The 20,816-nt window shown below is 39.3% G+C and overlaps 1 protein-coding gene across 8 annotated transcripts in view; it reads left to right on the top strand.

The window, feature by feature from the left end:
* The window catches only part of LOC126284967 (histone-lysine N-methyltransferase 2D-like), a 322,299-nt gene that overhangs the window by 249,879 nt on the left and 51,604 nt on the right, over window positions 1-20,816 (top strand). For 4 of the 8 annotated variants that reach the window (XM_049984245.1, XM_049984243.1, XM_049984241.1 and 1 more), the window contains one exon: window positions 13,587-13,750. In XM_049984245.1, coding sequence (XP_049840202.1) covers window positions 13,587-13,750 — 164 coding nt within the window. Of the gene's footprint in view, window positions 1-13,583; window positions 13,751-20,816 lie in introns of all 8 variants that reach the window. The other 4 variants (XM_049984244.1, XM_049984242.1, XM_049984239.1 and 1 more) reach the window with 1 other exon arrangement.

The following is a 20,816-nucleotide window of genomic DNA, read 5'->3' as shown; positions in this document are numbered from 1 at the left end:
TAGATTACTATGTGTTAGACCGAGACTTGAAAACTTGAAACTTGGGATCTTTGCCTTTGAGAAGCAAGTACTCTACCAACTGAGCTACCCAAGCATGACTCACAACTTGTCCTCACAGCTTTACTGCCCCCAGTACCTAATCTCCTACCTTCCAAACTTCATTGAAGCTCTCCCGCAAAACTTGTTGGACTAGTAATCCTGGAAGAAAGGATATTGAGACACGTCTTAGCCACAGCCTGACAATTTTTCCAGAAAACAAATTTTCATTCTGCAAGTGTGTGTGTGTGTGTGTGTGTGTGTGTGTGTGTGTGTGTGTGCGTGCGTGCGTGCGTGCGTGCGTGCGTGCGTGGGTGTGTGTGTGCGAGCACGCACACACGCTAATACGGAACTTCCTGGCAGATTTAAACTGTGTGTCAGACTGGAACTCGAACCTAGGGACCTTTACTTTTTGAAGAACAGAACTTTACCATGAAAGGCAAATGTTCCAAGGTTGAGTCTTGATCTGGCACTTAGTTTTAATCTGCCAGGAAGTTTCATCTTTGCCTTGGCTACCTCTGCAGTTCACACCTTTCCGCAAAACTGATGATGCAAAACTACATGGAAACGAGGAAATTGTTCCCTATTTTGCTAATGTCCTAAATAAAATTTGTAATGGATATCCCTTACAATGGTTGTATTCTTAGTTTTCCACAGTACTGAGAAATGGGAGAATAGGTAAAGTGTAAAGTGTTTTCCCAGCATTTCGAAACATCAGGATTTGCCCAACAAAATAAATACTTAAAGACAAATCAAACAGCGTTTGTTTTCGTATTAATACCAAATGACATAAAAACTCTATTTTCCTTTAATGAAGCTCACATTTTTTACTGTGAAATACTTTTTTTAATGAAAATTGTTTTATCTGTTTATGTCCTTACTAGCTTAGCACCTGCTGCTTTGCTTACGTAGACTGTACGTTCTACATAGTGGCATTTTTTTGTAATCGAATTTTTATGTTCACAAATTGTAACAGCTTCCAAACTTTTAATGCTAAATAAGGTCATAGAAGCATGGTCTTTGTCGAATGTACTTCTGACCAAAAAGCATATCTGATAGCTGGAGTCCAAGGCTTTTGTTGATCATGCTTTTTGCATTCTTGTAGTGATATTTCCATAGAAGTGAAATACCAATTTTTGTAGATTTACTTTCAAATTTTTTTAAATAATAGCTTCAAAATTGCCTTAATAGTGACATGTTTTCAGAAAAGCTATTGATCACTTATGTCACACACTTAGGAGTGTAATTTTGCACAGTCCCTTCTTAAATGATAACAATGGTGTAACATTCGCACACTCTCCAGATTTAAATTTTATATCATTTGCCATATGGCCGGATGATAATGAATCAGTGAATCATTCAGGCCCTGTGTCACCCCCTTAGGAGTTGAATTTCCAGAAATGGCAAAATATTTTTTATTTCTAACTGAGAAGCCAAATAAATACCAATTATAATAGATATAACTTTAAAAATGCTTTTGCAATTAAATATTTTCATAAAACATTTCACCCCTCCCCTCTTTTCTTCCCCTTACGGATTGAGTATCCAGATATAGTGTAATGTGTATTTTTGTATTTCTAATGGAGAAGTCAAATACAATTTTTCATAGATTTTGGTTTAAAAGTGAAACAATGGAAAATCCAAGATGGAATGTAACAATATTATGAGAAGGAACGTTGCTACTCACCATATAGTGGTGATGCTGAGTCTCGGATTGCCACAACAAAAAAGACTATCACAGTCAAAGCATTTGGCCATTAAGGACTTCGTCAACAGTAGACACACATATGCACTCGCATATCTGATTGCAGTCTCAGACCTGAGACTGCAGTCGTTTGTGTGAGTTGCATTTGCGCGAGTGTGTGTGAGTACGTATGTGTGTCTGTGGTTTACGAAGGCCCTAATGGCTGAAAGCTTTAATTGTGAGTGTCTTTTTGTAGTGCCTATCTGCGACTCAGCATCTCCACTATATGGTGAGTAGCAACTTTCCTTCCCATATATTGTATAGCTTTAAAAGTGCTTTCATAATGAAATATTTTATAAAACAACCCCTTAGGGATTAAATTACAAAAAATGCTGAAACGTGTATTTCTTTATTTCTAACCGACTCAATAGGTATATCTGGGGAGATGGAAATTGATTAATAACTAATTGAATATTAAGTGAAACAACACGTTTACTGTTACCAGTCACCATTTTATTTATTTCCACGAAGCGTTTCGAAGGTTTAAACCTCCATCATCGGGTGGATTTACATTAGTTAGTATTACGTGTGTGTGTGTGTGTGTGCGTGTGTTGTGTTACGATTTTTGGAGGAACTAGTGGCACTGCCTAGTGGAGAAACAAGGCACTATTTCATAATATGGTTTAGGATTACTTTTGACAAGAAATTAAACTGGTATCTAATGGTAAACATTAAATAAGTAAACTAGAGTACCTCCAGTGGTCACAGGTTCCTTTTGCTGTCATAACACATCACATTTATACTGTCACATTTGTAAACAAATATGGCGCCTGGAATCAGCTGGGTGCAAAGTTCGTATACCAGAAGACATTATTACAGAATAATTGTTTAAAGCATTTGGAGGTGTTTGTTTTGAGGTGTCGAATATATGTGTGTGTACTTCAGGTGGTATATACGAGGGGGGGGGGGGGGCGTGAGAGAGAGAGAGAGAGAGAGAGAGAGAGAGGGGGGGGGGGGAATAAAAGTGATTATATGAGAGCAAACATTACATGGTAAGAATATGATCATTGTAATTCAAGTCTGTAACATTTCACCTAATTGTTATTAACTATTAACAAGTATGAAGTTTAAGCCATTTTAACATTTCACCTGATTGTATAAATGAGTACGAAAGTTTATCTGTTTTAACATGTCAAAATTGGATTTATATACAACCTGAAGTACACACACATAAATTCGACACTTCGAAACATACACCTCCAAATGCTTTAAACAATTATTCTGTAATAATGTTGTTACGATGTATATTCTTTGCACTTTGCGATTATGTCTTCTCTTCTGCTATACGAACCTTGAACCCAGCTGATTCCAGACGCCATATTTATTTACAAATGTGGCAGTATACATGTGATGTTGCTACGACAGCAAAAGGAACCTGTGACCACTGGAGGTACTCTAGTTTACTTATTTATTGTTTACCATTAGATATCAGTTTAATTTCTTGTAAAAAGTAACCCTAAACCATATTATGAAACAGTGTCTTGTTTCTCCACTAGACAGTGCCACAAATTCCTCCAAAAATCGTCACACACACACACACACACACACACACACACACACACACACACACACACAAATGTAATACTAACTAATTTAAATCCACCCGATGATGGTGGTTTAAAACTTAGAAACGCGTCGTGGAAATAAATAAAACGGTAACTAGTAACAGTAAACTTGTTGTTTCATTTAATGTCAGTAACAGCCACGGTAAAGTCTAACCTAAAAATGTTCGCATTTACAGTTTAAACTGCTTGAATTATTGGAAAAATCGATGGGAAAGAATAGTTGAAAGAAATGTGAAGGTAATTTATGAATCTGGGTGAACTTTAACTGATATCAATATCAAAAGACCTTGAGTATCAATATAGTCAAGGTCAGTATTCATAATATGTGTTACGTACTGCTTCACATTAATTCCATTGTGCTAAGTCTTGATTGTGATGACATCAATGCAGTATCGCTCCTCCTAATACCGCGTAAGTTCTGTCAAGGTGGCAAGTGAAATGACGAACAGCTAGGAGTGGTCATCTTAAATGTGTGAATAAATTTTGCTTTTATAATAATTTTATAAACACTTTTAATGTACGGTTGAAATACACATTTTTAACAATGCTGGTACGATGGATCCAAGCTCACAACTGTACACTACCACTTATTGAAACAAAAGGGTGAGAATACAGAAATTAATAAATTAAACAGCGTATTTCTTATTTTGTTTCGTACAAATATTTAACGATGTATCCAAAACTTATTCTTACCACAAAACAACTCGTTAATTTACGTTTGACGAGGTCTGTAACCCATTCAGTTTCCATATAGCTTATGTATAAGAAAAGAAAATAATAAGATTCACTACACGAGAAACCAAATACTGATTTTCATAGGAATAGCTTCAAAATTGCGTGAATAGCGACGTATTAAAATAAAAATCTTCTATTTCATGCTCTAAGGGTGGAATTTTGAAAAAACCCTTCTTGGTGACACCTACAGTATAAGACCAACCCCCTCTGCAAAGTTAAAGTGTGCATCATTAGTGGTTTGTACTGGTAATAAGTGAGATTGGGTGGGTGGGTGGGTGGGTGAGTGGGGTGGGTGGGTGGGTGAGTGAGTGAGTGAGTGAGTCAGTCAGTCAGTCAGTCAGTCAGTTGATCGGGATGTTGCCTTTTTTTGTATAGTATGAGACACCCAGTGCAGTTGTTTTCTTTCTCCAGATACAGTGGGACCTTGCTTAACAGGCATCAACCATAATGCACAATTCACATGACGAGTAAAACAGATTGCAAAAAAAGACCTGCTTATCGAGTGATGTTTAGCATAATGAGTGACAACAGTTTAGTGTGACATCAGTCATCAGCCGTTTGCACTTCGGGGAAACATTCAACAATATGAACAACTTTTTATTTTTTGTAAACAGATTTTAATAACCTTCATAGAAATATTCTGACCATAAGAGAAAGAAAATGAGTTTATAAATTAAACATAATCACTGAGAAATGCGAACATGGTGTGAGCGTTGCTGATTTAGCATGCACACTCAATCTGTATATGTCAACTATTTGAATTATCCTCAAGAAAAAGGACAAGATTTAGGACATAGAGGCTTGAAAGGTAGTTTCTAGAGTATCTAAACAGTAGTTTTGTGTTTTGGATGATGTCAAAAGGTTGCTCCTTACCATGCCAGGATTATCAGCAGTGGAAAAAGTTTTTAAAGGAAGCCATGGGTGGTTCGAGGAGTTTAAGAGAACAACCAACATCCACAGAATTGTGAGGCATGGCAAAGCAGCCAGCTCAGACACAAAGGCAGCAGAGAATGTCATCAGCAACATAAAGACGCTCATCGAGTCTGAGGGTTATCTGCAGCAACAGGTTTTGACTGTGATGAGATGGGTCTATTTTGGAAAAAGACGCTGAAGTGTACATGTATAACAGGAGAGGAGAATGCATTGACTGGTCACAAGCCAACAAAAGACCTTCTCACGCTGTTGCTCTGTGCCAATGCAAGTGGTGATGTGAAAATTAAACTGCTGCTTGTTTATCATTTCAGAAACTCCACAAGTTTTCGAGAAGTGTTAAGTCCAGAACAACAGGTTAAATGTGATGTGAAAGTCCAGTAACAACACTTGAGTGAAGTTTTGTGATAAAAGTTAATATAGATGGAAATACTGCCTCAGAGTGTGATAACACGAAATTGGATGATAAATGGTGTTTCGTAGAGAATTGCATACAGACAAACTATTTTATCAGACACAGTTTGAAATGAACATATCTTCATGTAAATGCCAAAAATGTAACAGACTTATAGCTACTGGTATAGCATATTGTTTGGTGAACCCCCATTTTGGAAAGATAATATGCATAAGGATGTGTTTGTAAAACAGAAAGTGCATGAAAGCAATGATGTATCAGTTCACTTCATGCTTTGGTGCCACGTCAATTGGGAGTTGTTGAATGGCTTCTTTACATGCTGTGTAATGCAGCATGAGACTCACAGGATGTATACGACCCAGGAAAACCAGGAGATCTGGGGAAAACCAGGAAAAACCTAGGAATTTTTTAGAATTCTGGGAAATTTTCGTTGTTTTAGTTTTCAGTTAAATTTTTGTAATTTGACTGGTAAGAACCGATACTCTGACAAAGAATATTACTGTATCCCGCTACTGCAGAATAATACTGCAGCATTAAAACATGAACGAGAGAGAGAAACGAAAAAAAACTTAAATTGCAAAGGAGATGGGCCATATAAAATGACACAGCGCTTGTACAAGCGTCTGCCAACAGCAAAATGTGTCAAAGGTTTTCAGAAGACTATGCAAAGCTTCATAGCAACAAATTGCCTCCAATGAGCATGACGTCACAACTGTTTACATTAGTCACATTTAGTCAGTTACGAGCTGCCTCGAGCTGCCTCATGCACACAAGCAATTGAGTCGCCTATGAGTAGTACCTTCTCCCAATTCTGGCTGCAGAAATGTGGCTGTTGGCTGTGTAAGCAGCGGTAGCAGCAACCAGCCACATGGTACCCAGAAAAATTTTACTGGAGCGCCCAAGCTGCCTGATACACGCGTGCGCAGCAGGTCCGGGAGGGGGGGGGGGGGGGGCGGCAAACTGGGAAGTCTGAACGGGCGGCAGTTTCAGGAGGAGGGGGCAAATTCATATTCTTGAAGAAGAAAACCTTGTTTCACAAAGCAACTAGCCTCCAGTGCATGCCGGTCTATCGATTATTCATATGATTTTGAAATGCACCCCTGCTGGTTTTTGAACACCAACCGGTTTTCGAATGACTGATGACCTCAGATGTTAAGTCCCATAATGCTTCGAGCCATTTGAACCATTTGAGCTAAACAGATCCACATTATATGTGAAAGCTTAGCTTCTCTTGAAGCTTATTAATCTTAGAGACAAATATTATATGTGAAAGCTTTGCTTTTCTTGTAGCAACACTATGTATATTAATTTAAACCATGAACTTTCCCTGTTGGTGGAATTCAAATTTATACTTTCGTTATACGAAAATACGCAGTGTACATGTTGCTGCACATCAAAGATATTTCTAAAATGCCCCCCCCCCCCCCTGCCCCCTGAGTTTCATTTTCTTAAATGCTGGGAAATTCTACACTGCTGTATAAAACCATGTCAGTTCAAAGGATAAGTTTTACAGTTCCGAGGGAAAGTATATTGTCATTTAGCATGGAAAAAGTGTATTTTCGCCTGAGAGAAAATGTACCTTTAACCGGGTGATATGGGAAAAATCTGTGATCCCAGCCCCTCCCTGTGTCTGCTTATACATCCTGGACTCAGCAGTGGAGCCTGGCATCTTAGTACAAGGAATATATATATAATTAAAGTCCAAAAGTTGGTAAAATCACCATGTTCACATGTGACTCAACTTCCGGGAGACAAAAATGTTTATTGCTGTCGTGTTTATATGTTCAGTGCTGTAATGGAGTTCAAAATCGATCAGATATTGCATATAGAAATAAGCTATTTCAGTTACCGATTTAGTCAGCACAATGGCTGGTTTCCTTTGATGAAATGTTAGGTGTAGACAACTTCATACTTGGTCTGTCCATTAGTAAAAAGTTTTTAACAAGACATAACCTGCCATTCTCAACATGTTTAAAAAATGGTTTCGTATTGATATGTGAGCAAAAATCAGTTGCACATGTTGATAGCGGCAATTAGATGTACATTTCCAGAATCAATACTGGAGTGTTTATGTGACCAATCAGAAGCTGATTTGGGAAATCTATTTACAAAATTTGGTTTTGGAACCTGCATGTAAACATAGTGAAAGCAGATGCTTTAATGGTGGTAATTTAGGTGTTTTGAGCTATGGTTGCATCAGCTACTGCTAGAGTCCTCCTTTATGGCACTGCAGATGTATGCAGGCAACTGCATTGTAGTCCTTACCAAATGGTTTGTGTTGCGTGTTGTTTACCTTTCGTATTTTGAAATACGTGAAAATCCTGGTCAGTCATTGGCTTCAATCACAACCCTCACAAGACTGGAAGCGATCAGTGATTCCTTTGGTCATCTCAGTTTGTTTACGCTCTCGTTCGACTGCTGCTTCATAGTGCCCAACTCTGCACTGTAGTGACTGTAAAATAAACTCTGTCAACCTGTTTCAACCATGCTGAAAGTCTTCCCTAATGTATGAGTGGAGTTATTTTCAGTTCTATTTCTGCACCAAGTACTTTATTGGTTTTATCTGTAGCGTTGTGAAGTACGGCTCAGAAGGCTATGAATTGCCACAAAAGGGCAACATCGATATTCTGCCCATTTCGTAATTTTCAAATGGGTGGAAAAAGAAAAATGTCGAGTAACAGCATAAATCAGATAACCATTCTGTTCATTGGTAGGAAAAAGCTGCTGTTTTTCATTTGTTGGAAGTTTAAGTAGAGCAAAAAGAAGAAAACAAGTAACTTCCAGTTCAGAAAAAAACTGACAAAGATTTTGCAAAAGCAAATATTTAAGTCAAAAAGCTCCCTAATCATCAATAAGTTTCGGCACACAGAGAATTTGTCTGCAGGTGGATTAGAAAAAATATACTTTCAGGTCCCTAATCATAGGTAAAAAAATGGATGCCTATGTGCAACCTTCGTAATGTCACAAAACAAAGTAAACGAGATTGATGGACAAAGGCACAAAACCCACAATAGTGTTAGTGAGTGCGGAAGAAATGGGTTAACTTCCCATTTTAAAGATGACAGCATCGTAACCCAACTGCCATCAATGTCTAAACCTTCTTCCAGGGACTCCTTAAAGTTGATGCTCCATTCCATTCAATTGAAAGATTGTGTGAATAGCATTTGAAATATATTGTGGTACATTTTAATGAGTGTCCCTCGCTTTCTAGTAGCCATCAATGGTCTAGCAGCAGCTATGGAGTACTCAGTATCACCCTCCTCGTATGCTGATGACTTTTGTCTCTATTATTGCTCCTCTAGTGTGGGCGTTGGCGAACGTCGACTGCAAGGCACCATACGAATACGAAAAGTGCAGACATGGACCCTGACCCATGGCTTTCAGTTTTTAGCCACCAAGATTCACGTCATGCACTTCCGTTCACACAGCACCACACCCCAACAACCAGAACTTTTAACTCAACAACCAGCTACTCAGTATGGTGGAGACTTGGTCACTTTTTAGGACTGGTCTACATCTACATCTACATCCATACTCCACAAGCCACCTGATGGTGTGTGGCGGAGGGTACCCTGAGTACCTCTATCCGTTCTCCCTTCTATTCCAGTCTCATATTGTTTGTGGAAAGAAGGATTGTCGGTATGCTTCTGTGTGGGCTCTAATCTCTCTGATTTTATCCTCATGATCTCTCCACGAGATATACGTAGGAGGGAGCAATATACTGTTTGACTCTTCGGTGAAGGTAATTTCTCGAAACTTTAACAAAAGCCCGTACCTAGCTACTGAGCGTCTCTCCTGCAGAGTCTTCCACTGGAGTTTATCTATCATCTCCGTAACGCTTTCGCGATTACTAAATGATCCTGTAACGAAGCTCGCTGCTCTCCGTTGGATCTTCTCTATCTCTTCTATCAACCCTATCTGGTAGGGATCCCACACTGTTGAGCAGTATTCAAGCAGTGGGCGAACAAGCGTACTGTAACCTACTTCCTTTGTTTTCGGATTGTATTTCCTTAGGGTTCTTCCAATGAATCTCAGTCTGGCATCTGCTTTACCGACAATCAACTTTATATGATCATTCCATTTCAAATCACTCCTAATGCGTACTCCCAGATAATTTATGGAATTAACTGCTTCCAGTTGCTGACCTGCTATTTTGTAGCTAAATGATAAGGGATCTATCTTTCTATGTATTCGCAGCACATTACATTGAGATTCAATTGCCATTCCCTGCACCATGTGTCAATTCGCTGCAGATCCTCCTGCATTTCAGTACAATTTTCCATTGTTACAACCTCTCAATACACCACAGCATCATCTGCAAAAAGCCTCAGTGAACTTCAGATGTCATCCACCAGGTCATTTATGTATATTGTGAATAGCAACGGTCCTATGACACTCCCTTGCGGCACACCTGAAATCACTCTTACTCCGGAAGATTTCTCTCCATTGAGAATGACATGCTGCGTTCTGTTATCAAGGAACCCCTCAATCACCAGCTTAAGCGAAAGTGCTGGCTACACTTTGAGACTTTGTTGCCTGAATAACAGCAGCTGGTCTGTAGATCCCACTATCCTTCTGCGGCTTTACAAAGCCCTGATACTGTTCCGTCTTGATTATGGGAGTCTGGCATATGGCTTAGCATTGCCCTGGGCATTGTGGATACTGGGTCAGATACACCACTGTGTGTTTGACTTGGGACAGGAGCCTTTCAAACCATCCCTGTGACCAGCCTTACTCGTGGAGGTTGTGGTCCCTCCATTACAGATCAGGTGCCAGCAAAAGCTCTACAAATGTTTCAAGCTCCCCTAAGCAACTGTACTGCAGTCTCCTCTTCTGAAACATGGAAATTCATCTCTTGCAATGGCAGCCCAGATCAGGGATTGCGATCGAAATCTGTGTCTGATCCCTCTTCTCTAAACTGTTGTTCCCTCTACCACCTCCCCTCCAGACCCACTCGGATCTCATCTTGTAGTACATCCCTCGGCCACAGTTTCGGCTTGACTTGTCACATGGTCTGAAAGACACGAGGCCCTCTGCCACCAATTTTTCTCCAGCCTTCGGTTTCAGCAACAGTCTGTTTTGATGGCTCGATGTTTGCCAGTTATGTAGGCTTTGCTTATACTCAAGCAGGACATACTGAATTGTGCTCCTTGCTGTATGGCAGTAGTGCTTTCACTGCAGATTTGGTAGCCGTCTCTGGCGCTCTTGAGCATATCTGTTCCTGGACTGGTGAGGCCTTTCTCATCTGGAGCGACTCCATGAGCAGTTTGAAAGCTCCTGACCAGCATTGTCCTCACCATCCCTTGATTATGTCTGTCCAGAATTCCTTGTGTGCCCTTGAACAATGTGAATGCCCAATGACCTTTGCCTGGACCCCGGGCCATGTTGGGATCCTGGGGGATGAACTCACTGGTAATAGGGCCAAACTGGCTATTTGTAAGCTGACTCTTGAGATCAGTATTCTGGAAACATTTCTTTATTCAGTATTATGCCGTCAAGGTTTAGGTATCTGGCATATGGAATAGCTCACTCTGACATCACCATACAAACTAAGGTTGATAAAGGAGACTGAATCTGTTAAGGTCCTCCATGCAAGCCTTTCACAAGCACTGTACTGTCCTTTGCCTGCTCCACATTGGCCATTTGTGGCTGACTAATGGTAATCTCCTCCATTGCTAGGACCCACCCCACTGTCATCATGGTTGGCATTTGACAGTGGTCCATATTTTGCTGGACTGTCCCAACCTAGCCACACGGCGGCAGACTCTTACTCTCCCTGAGTAGCTACCCCTGACGTTAAGAGACGATGCCTCAGTGGTTGACTTAGTTTGACATTTTATTCATGAAGGGGTCTTTTACCACTGCCTTTAAGAGAGGGCGACTTAATGTTATCATCTTATTGGAGGCTTGGCAGCAGCTGCGGCTGTAGTGGAGTCTTTTGTCTATCTGTGCTTCTCTTGCTTGTCCATGTTGCTTGTCTTTCCTTGGCAATTTCTGAGTGGGGTACCCCTGATGAGTGGAAGGGTTCGGGGGATATATGTCCCCTCATTGCACTCTCCTGACTGACTTCCTTCCCGTGTCCCATTTTCTTCATATTGTCCCTTATCTAGCCTTCATTGACCTTTGGTAGACCTTGTGGTTTTTCTTCCCCTGTTTGTGTTTTTGTTTTTTGCAGTAGACCATCTCTGATGTACAGTCATGTAGACCTGCCTGTTCAAGGAAGAAGGGACTGATGATCTAACAGTTTGGTCCCTTTAATTATCCAGCCAAAATTTTAACATTCTGCTACATGATTTCCAGGGCAAAAAGACGTTAGTAGGGGCACCCACTGTTTTTTCTGTAATTGTTTGTGTGTGTGTGTGTGTGTGTGTGTGTGTGTGTGTGTGTGTGTGTGTGTGTGTTTTGAAATGTAGTATGAAATAATTCACTCTGAAGGCCTACCTCAAGTCATGTAGTACTTACTACTATAAATTTAGCATTTTCACTTTGCAGTTAGCAAAACTGTGTTGCCTAAGCAAGCCCAGTGTACAAAATGGGGAGTATCCTCAAGGTCCAATTGTTTCTTGTTTGAATAACCATGTAGTGCAATTATAAGTACATTTGGTTCAGTGCTGTTTCTCAAAGTTCATTTCATACTCGAAGCAATTTTTCTCTGAATATTTATCTTCTTCCTGCCTTCACATTACTTAGTACAACGTACATAGTAATATAAATTATTTAATAAAAAAAGTAGCTGTTGAAATGAATTAAATGCACATTTCACTCGTGAAAGTCTCAACAGGTCATACTGTATGAACTGAGATACCTTAAGTAAAATAAGAATGCACTCCTGCCTGTGTTTCAAGAAATTGTCGTTTCTGGCATTTGATTTTTTGCAGGATAGTACAAGGAGCCTTTTTCTTTGTAATTTGGTTTCTTGGTTGTGATCTCTTGTGGTCTTCAAATGAACTCGCTAAATCCACTGTGGGGTATAAGTAGAAGTTTCGTAAATAAGATACTCTAAATCTGCTTCACATGAAGAGATCCAGCTTTGGTTTCTGTCACCAAATCTTCATCAGCTTCATACTCAAAAGAAATGATGAACACCAAGCCTGCTAACATAGTGAGTCTCTCATCATATCTGTGTTTCATTTTACAACCATCCTTGTCTTAACTTTCATTTTGTGATCTTTCCCAACAATCAACACAAATAACAGACCACTTAGTGACTGTAGTTACTCAATACAAAAAATTCATTCAACTCTCAGGTCTTCAGTTATTGAATATAACGAGACAGTATTTCACACCAACACCAGAGTGTGTGTGGGAATTGTTGGATATCATCTGACTGCCCCAATGAACAGTAAACGATAATTCATTAGCCACTTGTTTTAACTTGACAGGTACTTGCTCGAAAAGTAGTGTACAAAGTAATTAATGTGTCCAAAGCCTGTATAGAGCGTCTCAACTAAACAGTAGTACATCTTACAAATATATTTTTTTGGCTACTTAGGTGTCCTTGAAAGTCCTCCGTCCGTGTACCCCTGATCGTATTCTCTGCAACATTTTCTCCTCCTCAAATAAGAATTGACAAGGGAAACTGGTTTCCTCAAATGAAAAAAAATCCTGCCTACAGAATTATGTGCTCAGCTGCCCAAAAAATGCTTGTAGAAATGGTTTGGTGAGTGACTGGAGATGCATTTTAAGTGTTGATCAAGGAGATGCATTTTAAGTGTAGATCAAATAAAAAAATAAAGTAAACCTGCTTCTACAGCAACATTTCTATAGAACCAATAATGTAAAATTTCCATGAATAATGTGTAAATAGATTTTTACACTTCTGTTCAGATAAATCTTTACTTTTGGAGAGAACTTAATTTCTATAAAAGTTAACACTCAGATTCTGCTGTAACCTTGTTTCGTTCTTTGCAGATATGTATTCCAGTGTCAAAGTGGTTACTGATTAATATATTGTTTTCTTCTAATTTTTAATGAATAGATTAAAAATAATGTAATTATTATTCTGTACTATATAGATTCCATTATCACTATCACTATTGCTACTACTGTAATTAGTGCTGTTGCATTTTGTGTATTAATAAATAATTCTCTTAGTTTCTTCTGCCTTTTGAGTAGTATGAGAGGAGGAATAAAACTTGACACAATCTACCCTTTACAGTAGAAGAAGCAGGAAAAAGTGTACAGATAGGATGCACAACTATTACACCTGTAAAAGTTGCGACAACCACCATTACGTTGGAGTCGCCGGAAGATGATTGTTCAGATCGAGATGAAGCTGAAGGTGAAGATGATGATATTGTTCGGAGCAGCAGTGAGGAAGATGAGGTTGGATTCAGTTTTTATTCCTTGTTTGCCAAATTAGTGTGTTGCGGCTTTCATGTTCAAAAATTTATAAAATAATATATTCAAATGTCTTGTTCACCTTAAAAAGTTTCATCTACGCATATGAAGTGAAATAGAGCATAGTTCTATCAGCTTAGTGGAAACATGTGCTGCCAATAGTTTTAAAACAAATTTATACTCTGGTAAATGAAGTATTGCCCTATCTTTTTCTTGACGAGATATTTCAAGAATCTCTGAATTTTGCTCGGGTTTTCATGAAATGCATTAGCCATTTGCTTTGGTGTTAATAGGAAGATAAGCAAATTTCTTAAAAAAATTTCCAAAATTGGTTTCATTGTGGCCACTGACATTTTTCAGGTCATCCAAACATTACAGGAAGTTATTGATTCTTATTTTCATGTAATAAAACTGGCTGCTATGATGCAAGCATTTTTCTTGTTGTTTGCCAATGCTAAGTGTGGGGTGTAACTAATTCTATAAGCAGTAATGTTACCACTACACAAGTGTAGTCTGTGTAATATAATAATTGCACACTAGATACAAGAACCTCATATAACTGAGTCAAAAAGTATGCATTGTTTCCTGGTACTCCATTTATAGAGAAATGTAATGTTTTAATTGTAATCTCACTCTGAACATGTGGGGATTATCTGATATAATAATATCATACAGTGGGTGCGATGATCTCTCTGGTGATATTACATTAATTCTTTGTTGAGTTGAACAATGAGACTTACCTATATACCTCACAGAAAATTTGTGATGTTTCCCATCAGTTGGTGATGTGCACAGGGGAAAAAAGTGATCTGAAGCTAGCTAACAACCTTAGACAAAATAGTAATCAGTAGTAATAATAATAATAATAATAATAATAAATTGCGATCTTGACTTGAAGGTGTTAGGAAACGATGTAAATTAAAATAGTCACAATATAAAGTTGACAACCTCTTTAAAAAATTCTACCTCTCATTTCCACATTTTGTCCTCCGATGAATTTAAGTGAGGTGACACGCATTTAGGAGAGATTAAAATAGAGTTCACAAAAACACACTGGAAAGTGGAAATAATTTCCTGAAATGCATTGTGCAAGGAATAACTAAAAAAAAAAAGTGACTGACAGCATTGCTTTTACAGTTGCTTCATTCAACCGTATATAATGCATAAAATAAAATCTTTGTTCTTCGATAGACATAACCTTTATATTTCTTCAGAGAGATGTTATTTGCACAGTTGAATACATTAAAACATATCACAAAAATCCTGGTAGGTGAATATATGTCGTTAAGATATTTTAATGGATAAAATTTCCTAACAGATTAAAACAGTGTGCAAGACTGGGACTCCAATCAGAGAGCTTTGCCTTTGGTGAGCAAGTGCCCTACCAACACAGCTTTACTTCCTCCAATACCTCACCTCCTGCCTTTCAAACATCACAGATTCCTCTTATAACTTCTGGGACTAGCACTCAAAAGACATAACGGAGACACTGCTTACTTTAATAGGTGATCAGTGAGGTGGTACGTGGCACATACAGTGGAGATGTTCTTCTGGAATCCAAAGTGTGACTGATGCAGAACCTCATATTTGTATATAAGCATTTGTCAGTTTATTACTGATTCCAAAACATTTGAAAAGTAAGTTAATAGCGAATCAAATCAGTATGTATTAATATCTGCCCCAACACCTCTCTTAAATAGTTCCAACAGTGACGCATGTCTGGAAGGAGAATTTGTGAAAGTACGATATTGCAGTGCCTGTATTATTCCAAATTACAATGCAATGTTCCACACTGCGACGACAGGCATTATGAAAATCATTAAATGTATTTGCAGTTGTGAAATGGACACTCATCAGCTGCTTAATGAAATAACAAGAGTAAAAATTTGGCCCGGACTGGAACTTGAACCTGGATTCCCTACTTACTTCGAATGGCCACCTTACCATTAGCCTGCGCGAGCGCACTTCATGGTCAGGCTCAAACTTCCATATATCGTCAATATTCAAATGTCTCGCCTGTACGGGAATATACATAATGGGTGATAGATGGTTGTAGATACATGGTTTATGACATTTGGAAGTTTGGGTCTGGCCATGAGTCATGCTTGGATAGCCTTATAGTAAGGCGACCTCTCGCAATAAGCGAGAAATTAGGGTTCGAGTACAGGTCCAGCACAAATTTTCATTGTCGTCATTCCGTTATGCAGCTGATGAATGTCCATATTCACAGCTATGACTACATTTCATGTAATTTGTGAAAATGTTGGATTACAAATGTGGCTGAGCAGAATTCCAGTATTGTAGCAATGTCCTTTTAATATAATATTTTGGTTGAAATCTCTTTTAGCCACACAAGAATTTTTGATTTTTGTAGAGTTCATTATTTCTCTGATGATCCTGGAAGAAGTTACAGTAAGCTTATTGGATGCTCGTGATGGTGATTTTCACATATATTACAGTACCTTTTTCATCATGAGTTGACAGTACAGACTTCCTCTCTTCTGTTGAGGAAGTGATTATTAAAAAGGCATGTTTTGTGATTGTTGTCATGGCCCCTTGGTGATCATTTTTGAATATTAGAACATTTTGTTCCTTGACAGACTTCTCGGTTACTCTTCTGACCGTTCTTCATATTGTTTTGATTTTGTTCTTAAAATGATTTCTTTTTGACATAAGATGAAAACTTTTTTATTGACAAAACTCCAGTCAGTAAAGAAAAAGTTTATGTGGTCTGATCAACAGTGCACAACTGCGCCCTGCTGCAAGCTACTCCAGTGTCTTTGATATCGTTAGCACCATTATTTAGTGTTTATTGGAAAACAGCTGTTAAAGTTAGAATTTTACTTAGAAGTGAACTAAATTTAGAAATTACATCCATTGGCTTGTATAACTCATGACAACTAAAATTTAGCATGTTTCTTGTAAAGTTGTCTGCTATGAACTAAATTATTTTTCTGTTTTCATAGTAACAGTTATTTTTGAGTTCTTATGTTTTGTATTTTGGCTAACTGGTCATAATGGTTTTAGAACCCCTTTAAACCTAGATGAACATTAACATTGGTAACTGCATTATAACATACATAAGTTAAGCATTTGGGTGCTTTTGGCTTGGACAGTTCTTGAAGGAAAGTTTACAACTCAGGTTACATTTTAAGTGTTGAATAATATTAATGTATTATGCTTTTGCTCAGCCACCTTCAAGAAATTAATATGAAATCACTTAAAATTATTTTTTTGCCAGATTAGATCCCACAGGTGACACAATAGTTTCACATTTCACATAACTGAGAAGTGGCTGTCAGTAATCACATGGCAAATATGGATGTGGGTTCACAGGCTCTCCTTTAGAAAATTTTAGTGGAAGAGGGGGTGTGGGTGTAGAGTTTAACATCTGATCGACATTGAGGTCATTTAGAGATGGGTTGTGTCAAGGATGCTTAAGGAGATTGGCCATGCTCTTTCAAAGGAACCATCCTGGCATTTACCTGGAGTGATTTAATTGCAAAATTAAAAAAAAATTAGAGTTGTTTTAGACCTTTAAACGCTATATTTCAGACACTTTTTGGCTATAAATAAAGATGATTTTGTAGCAATTAAAACAATTGCAAATGAAAAATCAGGTTAACTAAAAATCAGTATAGTAAATATAAAGGCACTTTAGAAAAATTTCTGCAATTTACAAATACTGTAAAATCAATACACATTACGTGTTAACAAAATCAACATACATCATGAGATGAGACGTTCTGAATTTTTTTCTTTAATAAGTACTGTTAGAGGTTCAGTTAATTTAATATCTTTGTAATTTAGGTTAGGTTATGTTCAATGTATTCTACAAAAATATTTTTCTCATCCACTGCCTTTTCTTCTTGGATCTGTCTCTACTGGTATAATACAGGATTTTGACTGGTGACTGAGAATTAATTTTCTCTTGAGTGATAATCTTGTTGCACTCTTTGCAACCTAAATCTGATGCTTTGACAAATTATTTTGGCAACATGCTCGTCCTGAAGATAAATGGTTAAACTTTTTAATGTGTTGTTTGATAAATCTCACAATCAAATCTGTAAACAAGTTATTTAGTGTCCTATGAAGACTTTGAATTACTGGCTCTTCTTTCTGAAGGAATACATTTGCTTTGGTAAATAACAAAAGAGTATTATGCAAGAAAAGAAGATACAGCCTCGTTACTGGCTCATTTAGGGTAGGGTGCACGCTAGATAAGTGAAAGTTGTTTACATTTTTGAAAAATTTTCATAGTTAACTCTGTTCAGTTATTCTTTCCGTTGATTGGAGCAGTGCCATATAGATTTTGACAGAGTGAACTGTCTTTTTGAACTCTTTTGGAGAAAATAGGAAAATGTCCATTATGAATTCTTCAGCATCAAAGTATTATAGGGTTCTCACACTTTTTGTGCAGCAAAATGAAGCCAGTGCCAAGAAAAAGATCGAGTTCTTAAGTGTGTTTGAGCTTTCTTTAAAAAAGCAGCATTTCATTTTATATGTACCTCCATTGTATTTGCATTATCATATGCAAACGAAATACAGTTTTTCCAGAGTGTTCCTTTTCTTAGCTGTTCACCACTCAAGAGATTAAAAATTCCTTCATCAGTATTTAAACTTAATTCTAGCAAGGATTGTATTGTGGTGCACATCTTTTTCTTTATAACATCAGCCAATGAACACACCCGTCAACTTCTGTCCTTAATAAAAGTCCTCAATCTTTCTTCTCCCACATCCACACCGGCTGTTCAGAGCCTCCTCCTACAGGCCAACCGCAAATTAGAACAGCATGCCACCCTCCACCTCAAAAAACTATCCAATCTCCTGGTTTCCCACCTCTGGAAAGGCAACTCACTCACCCTTCACAACCTTTCCAGCAAACCTCAACCTCCTGTCATTGCACACAAACCCAGTCTCTCCCATCTACTCAATCTCCCACTACCAGCTCCACTCCCTCCAACACCTCAAAATTCCAATCAACACAATCTGGAACCACATCACCCTAATTCAGTAGTTAACCTTTCCTCCAAGCCTCTCTCCCAATCTGAAACCTCTGTCCTTTCCAATGGCCTCACCTTCAGCCCCACTCCCAAATTCAACCAAACAGCTCTCATCAAAGATTCTGTCCTACACTTGTACTCTCTGCTGGAAATATCACTATGCCATGAAGAAAAATGATCCTAATCCTACTCCTAATGATCCAACTCCCCAAGACACTATCCAAATTGAACCCTGCCTGGAATAGTTCCGTCCTCCGTCACAGCAGGACCCACCTCCTCTTTCTCAAAACCACTCTCTCCAAACCTTCCAGGAATTTCTGACTTCCAGCCTTGCTTCTCAATCCTTCCTAAGAAACCTCAATCCTACTTCCAACATCACCACTGCTGAAGCCCAAGCTATCCGTGATCTGAAGGCTGACCGATCCATCGTCATTCTTCCGGCAGAGAAGGGTTCCACGACCGTGGTACTTGATCGTTGGGAGTATGTGGCTGAGGGACTGCGTCAGCTTTCAGACAACACCACAACAAAGTTTGCCAAGATAACCCCATTCCTGATGTCCAGGCGGAGCTTCAAGGAATCCTCAGAACCTTAGGCCCCCTTCAAAACCTTTCACCAGACTTCAACAACCTCCTGACCCCACAGTACACCACACCCCTACCTTCTACCTTCTTCCTAAAATTCACAAACCCAATCATCCTGGCTGGCCACCCTATTGTAGCTGCTTACCAAGCCCCCACGGAATGTGTCTCTGCCTACGTAGATCAACACCTTCAACCTATTACATGCAGTCTCCCATCCTTCATAAAAGACACCAACCACTTTCTCGAACGCCTGGAATCCTTACCCAATCTGTTACCCCCAGAAACCATCCTTATAACCATTGATGCCACTTCCTTATACACAAATATTCCGCACGTCCAGGGCCTTGCTGCGATGGAGCACTTCCTTTCACGTCGATCACCTGCCACCCTACCTAAAACCTCTTTCCTCATTACCTTAGCCAGCATCATTCTGACCCACAACTTCTTCAATCTTGAAGGCCAGGCATACCAACAATTAAAGGGAACAGCCATGGGTACCAGGATGGCCCCCTCGTACGCCAACCTATTCATGGGTCACTTACAGGTAGCCTTCTTGGTTACCCAGGCCTGCCAACCCAAAGTTTGGTACAGATTTATTGATGACATCTTCATGATCTGGACTCACAGTGAAGAACAACTCCAGAATTTCCTCTCCAACCTCAACTCCTTTGGTTCCATCAGATTCACCTGGTCCTACTCCAAATCCCATGTCACTTTCCTTGACGTTGACCTCCATCTGTCCAATGGCCAACTTCACTCGTCCGTCCACATCAAACCCACCAACAAGCAACAGTACCTCCATTATGACAGATGCCACCCATTCCACATCGAATGGTCCCTTCCCTACAGCCTAGGTCTTCGTGGCAAACGAATCTGCTCCAGTCCGGACTCCCTGAACCATTACACCAACAACCTGAAAACAGCTTTCGCATCCCGCAACTACCCTCTCGACCTGGTACAGAAGCAAGTAACCAGAGCCACTTCCTCATCCCCTCAAACCCAGAACTTCCCACAGAAGAACCACAAAAGTGCCCTACTTGTGACAGGATACTTTCCGGGACTGGATCAGACTCTGAATATGGCTCTCCAGCAGGGATACGACTTCCTCAAATCCTGCCCTGAAATGAGATCCATCCTTCATGAAATCCTCCCCACTCCACCAAGAGTGTCTTTCCGCCATCCACCTAACCTTCGTAACCTCTTAGTTCATCCCTATGAAATCCCCAAACCACCTTCCCTACTCTCTGGCTCCTACCCTTGTAACTGCCCCCGGTGTAAAACCTGTCCCATGCACCCTCCCACCACCACCACCACCACCTACTCCAGTCCTGTAACCCGGAAGGTGTACACGATCAAAGGCACAGAGCCACGTGTGAAAGCACCCACGTGATTTACCATCTGACCTGCCTACACTGTGAAGCCTTCTATGTGGGAAAGACCAACAACAAACTGTCCATTTGCATGAA

The sequence above is a fragment of the Schistocerca gregaria genome, chromosome 8 (assembly GCF_023897955.1).
Source record: "Schistocerca gregaria isolate iqSchGreg1 chromosome 8, iqSchGreg1.2, whole genome shotgun sequence".
NCBI classification, from domain to species: Eukaryota; Metazoa; Arthropoda; class Insecta; order Orthoptera; family Acrididae; genus Schistocerca; species Schistocerca gregaria.
Note: the sequence above shows the minus strand (reverse complement) of the source record. Positions and strands in the feature narration are given on the sequence as shown.